At 37.5% G+C, this 8,273-nt stretch overlaps 1 protein-coding gene across 1 annotated transcript in view; it reads left to right on the top strand.

The window, feature by feature from the left end:
• The first annotated feature begins 1,705 nt into the window (after nucleotides 1–1,705).
• Nucleotides 1,706–8,273, top strand: part of LOC129228692 (WASH complex subunit 4-like) — a 31,195-nt gene continuing 24,627 nt past the window's right edge. Inside the window, exon 1 of the mRNA XM_054863376.1 lies at nucleotides 1,706–1,836. Within this exon, the coding sequence (XP_054719351.1) occupies nucleotides 1,782–1,836 (55 nt within the window). The 5' untranslated portion in view covers nucleotides 1,706–1,781. The remainder of the gene's footprint in view (nucleotides 1,837–8,273) is intronic.

Here is an 8,273-nt window from a genome sequence, read left to right as displayed (position 1 = left end):
AGTTGTAGTTCCAAAAATTCTGAGAAAGGAAATGTTACAACTTATTCATGAAGCACACTTTGGACTGGATAAGTTGCAAAAGAGAGCCAGAGAGATCATGTACTGGCCTAAAATGAATTCTGAGATTGAAAATTTAATTTCCCAATGCAGGGTTTGTGAAAAATTTAAAAGAGTCAATAGCAAAGAGCCACTTCATCCTCACGATATTCCTTACAGACCATTTGAAAAGGTTGGTGCTGATTTGATGAGTTTTGGAAACAAGTCTTTCTTAGTTTTGATTGACTATTATTCAAAGTGGTTGGAAGTTTGTGAACTTAATGATAAGTCTGCAATTGAAGTTATTGACAAGCTGAAGTCTATTTTCGCAAAATTCGGTGTTCCAGATAAAGTAGTCTCAGATAACATTCCATTTAATAGCTACTTATACAAGCAATTTGCCAAAGAATGGGATTTTGAATACATTTTCATAAGTCCACACTATTCACCTAGTAATGGTATGGTGGAAAGAGGAGTAGGAATAGTCAAATCTTTATTCAGAAAAGCAAAGGAGGATAACAAAGATTATCATGTAGGTTTAATGGAGTACCGAAATACCCCCATTGCAGGTATAGATCTCTCTCCTGCTCAAATGATGTTCAACCCAAGGCTCAAAACTAAGTTACCCATAACCAGTAAATTATTAAACGCAGAGCTTTTCAGTAATATAAGAGAAAAATTAGTTCACAGACAGAATAAGCAGAAGTTTTATTACGACAAAAATGCTCATTCGTTACAAGATCTCAAAGCAGGAGATAATGTGACAATAAGAAATTACGCAAATAAGACTTGGGAACCAGCTCAAATAGTACAGAAGTTAAAATATGTTCCAAGATCCTATATAGTAAAAAATAGTTATGGTAAAACGTTAAGAAGAAACCGTAGAGACATCAGGAAAGTAAATTTGCAGTTTAAAGAACAAACATATCAAAATATTTCCGCATCAAATGATAATATCAATGAAATTCCTGATAATAACAGCAGCCTTAATGATGATGGAGATACTCACACTGATGTCAGCAATAGAACAACTGTGACTTATGTAACTTAATCTTATTTTGCTTTTGTACTTAAAATTTCAAATAACTTATTATCTTAAAAGGGGGGATGTTAGATGTAACTGTGAACCGCACGCAATAGTAATGCACGTACGGTCGTTTTCCAAATGTTTAAATTATTAGTTGGTTTTAAATAAATGTATTGTGTTGTTTTGTACATGTTTGGCTCCTACTTTTAATATCGCTCTCTAAATAAATAAACCAACTGACAGGTGCCACCGAAAGCGGTTGGAACTGTTGAGTCCCTAATTCAAAACGTAATGCGACTCGATCGTTTCCGAACGGTGGCACCGGTGCAACCGTGAAACCGGTGCCAGTTTCCGAATGTAGCCCGAGTGAGTTATGAACAGAAAATCACCAGACTGAGGAGCCAATCAAAGTACGGTACTTGCAATGCTAAATTCACCACTGATCTATAATTTCGCTACCCGGCAGATCTTCACAGCAGTAGGCGATTGGTCGACGCTGAGAGCTTTCAGTCAGATGATCCTGTCAGCAACTCGTCAGATTGTTATTATTGTGTGTTCCGTCTAAATCATGCTCTTGACTGAATGCAGTGTGTTTATCGGAAATGATTCTACACTAGGTGTTTGATTTGTTTTCCGCCTCTTCGCCCATTAACTATAATTGATATGCTTCTGTTTATTAGCATTTTTATAAAACTTGTGTGAACTTAACTTACTCAACATGACGGTTGATGTAAAGGATTGGGACATGAACAAAGTTGATGATGGAGTTATTAGTAAGTTTATTACATTTTTCTCTGAATAAGTTTGTTTCTTTACTTGCTATGCGCGCTTTTGTTTTACCAGTCTTAGAGATAAGTATTGAAATACATCCACCACTACTTCATAGAGTTTTCAAGAACTTAAAATTATTTCGTCTTAATGTGCGCAAATAAAAAATATTGATAGTGAAGCACCGTTTATACGTTTCTGAAGGGACTGCATGAAAAAAGCGTACAAATGAAAAAAACTCATAGCAGGATACATTAATATGTATTAAACTTTGCAGGGACCAAATAAAAAAACTTATAAATGATAAAAACGTATAAAAGAGAAACGTATAAACGGTGCTTCACGTATTATACAACCAGAAAATAGTTTTTTTTTTGTGTGTGGGGGGGGGGGCAAGCTTTAATTTTTTTCCCACATATATAATTATATATATATATATAACGTGCATAATACCATATACGTTAGAGGAAAAACATCAAAATAGAAAGCCTCAGGGAGTTCTCCCTCAGAAATCTTTCGAAATTAAGTTCTAAAAACTCAGTTTTAAAAAATGTTTGGTTATGTTAGGGGGAGGAAAGGTTCATACCATCACTGGAAAGTTTTTAAAATTAAGGCCTTAAAAACTGGATTATCACGGCCTGCTTACTGAATACTCGTAGGCCAGTGTTAAAGTTAGTAATGGGTCACAAGAAATGTCCCCGATTGATTTTTTTAATTGATTTACCACCTTCGCACAATGTTTCAAACTTGAAGCTTCAAAAACAAAGTAATAGGAAACACAATGTTATCAGGCCCGGATCTGCGTACCTGCAGTGCGAGGGCGCCTGCATCCTTAAAGGGCCCAACGGCCCACAAATTGAAAAAAAAGAAACTAGCACTAAGTTGTAAATGTACACGGCTGGCCTCTGGGCCTTACAGATTTTGTTGGAGGGGACGCTAAAATTTATAGATCCTGGCCTAGATGCTATTTAAAAAAGGGGAATTTTAGGCTCTCTTGTGAAAATTTTTTGAAATCGAAGTTTTTAAACGTTGTCCAGTGATGTTATACGTAAAATTTCTGAGGAGGTTCTTCTTAAATTAAGCGAAAATAAGGTTTTAAAAATGCAAATTTCGTCTTTTTTTTGCAGATATTAGAGGGAAGAGATTCGAGGGTCCCTCCCTAGAAATTTTTGGATATTGAAGTCTTAAAAGACAGTTTTATGCCATATTTGATAAGATGAGAGGCCTAGTAATTTTTCGAAATTCAAGCCCCAAAATCCAAATTTAGATTATCTTCAATGTTGTTAGATAGCAGAGTTCAGGGCCCTTCTTCAGGGAAATAGCTACAAAATGGGTGCTCTGAAAACAAAATTTGAGACAATCTGTAATGATTTTGGTCCGGGGGGGGGGGGGAGCTTCAGAGGCATAATTTTCTTAATTTCAGATGGACTAGAAAAGAGAGGAAAAAAAAAGAGGGGAATGAATTAAAAGGAAGGGAGGCGGAGCGTAATTAGCTGATCAAAAGTCATCAACTGTTAAGTTTTTTATTCAACGATTTATTTCTCGAAGAATTATGGGATTTCCTAATGTATCATTAGGCCCCCTTCTGGTTGCAGCATAGGACTGAGGTGATTAAAATTCTACGTCTCCTTGACATTACCAAAGGTCCATTGATGTGAACGAAGATGTTTTTAAAAACTATATTATCCTTTGCACTTTATCTAGGGCACTTCCTATGCACTTTATCTAGTGCACTTTATCTACGGATGTTAATGTCTAATCAAATTTTCTGATTCGCACTTGAAATTGTCTGAAATTCGTTATTCAGTGGTAAAATTTTAAAATTTAAATGTAAGTGTGAAAAAAAAGTATGCATTTTTGACACCATTGCTAAGCAATTTAAAGGCAAAATTTTCAATTCTTGTTTAGGGTACAAAATAATTGCACATTGTTGGCATCAATGTTGGTGGTGTAAACAAAAAAAAAGCTGAAAAATTGTAAAATAATAGTTAAAAACAGCGAGAACGGATATTCAATATCAATAATTGATACTAAATGTGACAAGTAAAGAGAGGGAGAGGAAAAAAAACGAATAACTATGAAGTCTGCCTTTTTTCCCCCTAGTTCATTCTTTTAAAAAATAACTACATTTTCAAAACTTAATTTAAGTAAATTTTAGCAAATTTTGAAAAATTGACATCCCTGCTCCTAACGCAAATACGCGTTGTGTCAACCTTAGTATGGTGTGGTTCTCTTTGGTAGCTCGATGTACTGCGAAACGATTAATAGAAATTTCTGCACTGTTGAAGTGAAAGAACAGTAGTTAGTTTAGTGTAGCTGTTTCGGAACTACTATCAGAGCCGCCGAAAAATAACTTTGAACCCGGGGGGGGGGGGGGGGGGATGTGCTGCGGTCCTGTAACGAGCCACTAGAAATCCTATACATCTGGTTTTAGTTTAGTTTTGACAAAAATAAATGATGCATCATAAAAATCTGTGTGCTTCACGATGCCATTCCAACTTTTCTGTCATGGGTGAAGTCGGAAGATAACAGCAAACACATGCAAATTAGTTCAGAGCTCGAACAAAGCAGCAATACATCAGCAGATCGCACTCGAAGCTATGCTGTTTCGATAATGGGAGACATGAAAGACAGTGACATTCCGTATGAATATCAAGATAATCCTAACCATTATTATTAAAATTATAAAAAAAATTATTTAAAAAAAAAACAGAAAATAAAATTAAAGAAAACCCTTTTTAGTTCTTTTCTGGGGGCGTCTGCAGCTTCACAGCCACCCTAGATTTGCCACTAAAACCATTATAATAACTTGTGTGTTTCTTTCCATGACCCAAATGTAGCACTCGGCATTTATTTCCCAGCATTAACTGCTGTACCTCACTTACCTGCTGATAGGGGCGATTGCACCTATACTACCCCATACCGGGAATTTCTCTATTGAAATCCAAAAATGCAAGAGTAGGCCGTCTTTGATGACATTAAGGAAAGAAATGGGGTTTGAATCTCTCTCCCTGAAACTTTTTGTAATTGAAGTTTCAAAAATTCAGTTTCTGGGGATCTTTGGTGATGTTGGAAGTCTTTCCCTAGAGCATTTTGTGAAAGGCGCTATTGTAGACATCTCAGTTTATGTTAGAGGAAAGAATGAATTCAATAACTTTCCTCTGGTAATTTTTTCAAATTGAAGTTCCAAAAAGCCTACTTTTAGACAACCTTCGATGATGTTAAAGGGAAGGGTTTTCCAAATATTCCCCCCAAAATCTTACGAAATTGAAGTTCTAAAACGCAATTTTAGAATATATCCTTTTAGAGAAAAGGAAAGGAATAAATTCAGAGGCGACAAACAACTAAAACATAGAGATAAATTCTTGTATAAATAATTAAAAGTAAGCAAACTACTTTAAAAGAGAGAGACAACCAACTAGAATTAAAAACGCAGTTGACACCAGTGAATGTAACAAGTAAAGCATGTGCAATTAGCGCACTTAATACAAGTTTGAAAGAAATTTTGCAATCGCCTAGGTAATTCAACTAATGATAGATTAAGTATTTATTTATCAAGAGTTTCATTTCAAACACATTACTGGCACTCTCAGCTTCAGGGAGATGACATCTGCCTCCAGCTTGGTTATTCTCTATTCCTGACTGAGGAGTTCTAATGAGAACGAAACTGCAGTCTCAGGATGTGAAACCCGGGCTATTTGGTATATTGCATGTACTCTGAATTAGGTAAAAAAGTGGAGATGACTGGTTTTCAGATTCAACGATTCAATTAAATAAAAATTGCTTTTGTGAAAACAGATAATATTGTGCCTAATAATAATTTTTTACATTTTTTTTGAGCAATCACGATTGCTTATTGCTTTCATTTGACTGTTTTGATGTGCTATCATTTTATTTTCAAACCAGCACCCTCTGCAGCACCACCGTCGACCGGATCCTCACGATGCTGCTCCTATAGCGAAAACCGTCTCGAGGATAATCCTACACTTACACGCATACATACACGCATGTACACACATACAAACACATTCACACACGCATACATACAGACACCTACACATACACACACGCCTACACACTCATGCCTGCACACAGACACAAACACATATGCCTACACACACAGATATGCATTCCCCCCCCACACACAAACACTCATACACACAACTACCACCACACTCATACCTGCACGCAGACACAAACACACATGCTTGATTGATTGATTGATTGAGAATATTAGGTGGTTTTTGCCTGTCCTACGAGAGGAGGCTTGTACCACGGCAGGAGAAAGGGGGGAAAAACTCAGGAGATGCACGGGCGGGGGAAAAAAAAAGAAAAGAAAAAAATCAAAAGCGATTGGAACAAGCAAGAAAGGTGCAGAACGCACGGATGGAAGAACAATTGGCGCAAATACGAGAGATCACATGGGCGAGAGGAGCATTGGGATCCGAGATATTGAGGCGAGTAAAAAGGGAACGACGAAGGCTGGAGAGACAGGGACATTGAAGCAGGAAATGGTCAATTGTCTCGATTTGATTGCACAGGGGACAGAGTGGGGAGACGCTGCACTTGAAACGATGGAGAGTCTTGTTGACAGGGAGAGTTCCAGTTCGGAGTCTAGTGAGGAGAACTCCAAGTTTTCTGTTAGGGGTCCAGTTGATGTAGTCTTTGATGGATCCAAGGTAGGGTTTGTGGTTGAAGTACTTGCAGTTAATCCAGTCGCTGTTGATTTTGGACTTGAGTTCTTTTTTGTTCATGGTTATGATGTCTTCAGAGGCGATATCGTACGCGGAGCAGATTAAAAAGGGCCCATTTCTAGCGAGGAGATCTGCTTTTTCGTTTACCGGAATACCAAGGTGGCTTGGGACCCAAATAATGGTAATAGATTTGACTTTGTGCAGGGCTTCAACAATTGCTTCGATGGCGTAAAAAATAGCTGAATGGGATTTCAGGTTGAACGAAGAGAGGACACTTAGATTGGATTTGCTGTCAGAGAAAAGAACGTAATCTTCATAGCTATTGGCGAATTCAATGATAGCGAGGGAAATAGCTAGGGCTTCAGCTGTAAATATGGAGGCATTATTATTAATGATGGTCGCAGCGTTGATATTATGAGAAACGTTGATGGCAGCGATACTGGTGAAATTGTTATTCTTTGATCCGTCTGTGCTGAGGATGATTTTACCTTGAAGAAAATTAGTTTGATATTCAGAAAAATATGAGCGTGCTATAGTCGAGTTGATATTCTTGTCTTGGAAAGGGAGGCCATCCGAGATAATGTAAAAATTATTGATGTTGATCAGGTCTTCGTTAAATCTTTTCTTTATTATTTTGTTATAATGAATATTATTGTCTCTGAGATAGTCGAAGAGGCGGGGAAAGATGTGGTGATTGTCTCTTTTGAAGCGGTTATCAATACTATGTTCTTTAGTTTTGTTCGAAATAGGAGACATCCAATCAAGGGAGAAATGATGGAGGGTATACTTAATGATCATTGAAGAACGTCTGTCGCTGATACGGTTTTCGTTAGCTTCCTGGTAGAGGATAGGGAGAGGAGTCCAACGAGGGAGGCCAAGAGCCCATCGAAGAGCGCTATTGTAGATCACTTCAATTTTACTGAGGCTGGAAATGCTAGCCGCGTCGTAGATGATAGAACTATAGTCTATTAATCCTCTAATGAGGCTATTTGCGATGATAACAAGGTTCTTAGCATTGGTGCCGCTGTTATTATTAGTAATGATTTTGAGGTAGTTAAGGCATTGGAAAGCTTTTTTCTGAAGATTAATGATGTGGCTGATGAATAAAAAATTGTTAGTGAAAGTAACTCCAAGGAATATCATGTTGGTGTCTCAGGGAATGACTTTCCCGCTGTAATGAAATTGGAAGTTGGGAGAATATCTTTTTTCAGGAAAAATTCATGGCTACGCTTTTCTCCGGAGCAATTGTAAGTCTCCAATTTTGGGTCCACTGGGTAATATGGGAAAGGGTTTTTTCGATTTTAAGCTTAGCATTCTCTGAAGTATCTGCTTGGGAAAAAATGATGATATCGTCAGCGTAAATGAGAATTTTAGCTCCAAAAGGGATATCTTCGAAAATATCATGCATGTAGATCATGAAAAGCAGGGGTGCCAGAACAGATCCTTGGGCGACCCCAGAAGAGAGGGTGTGGGAGGAAGAGGTGGCTTCTCTCCACCGAACTTTGATTAACCTGGCTGAAAGGAATTTATTGATCCTACACGCTGTTTTACCGCTGATGCCGCATTTCTAAAGTTTCCATGATAGGCCGTCAATCCAGACGCTATCGTAAGCAGACTTAATATCGAGTTTGATGCAAAAAATAAACTTTTTGTTTCTGCGGGCTGTTTGGATGTCTTCTGAGAATTTAGTTAAAGCAGTGTTGCAGTCACGAAAAGGGAGAAAACCAAGGTGATTACTGTGAAAAAGA

The sequence above is a fragment of the Uloborus diversus genome, chromosome 8 (genome assembly GCF_026930045.1).
Source record: "Uloborus diversus isolate 005 chromosome 8, Udiv.v.3.1, whole genome shotgun sequence".
NCBI lineage: Eukaryota > Metazoa > Arthropoda > Arachnida > Araneae > Uloboridae > Uloborus > Uloborus diversus.
The sequence above is the reverse complement of the archived record's forward strand: the minus strand, read 5'-3'. Positions and strand labels throughout refer to the sequence as shown.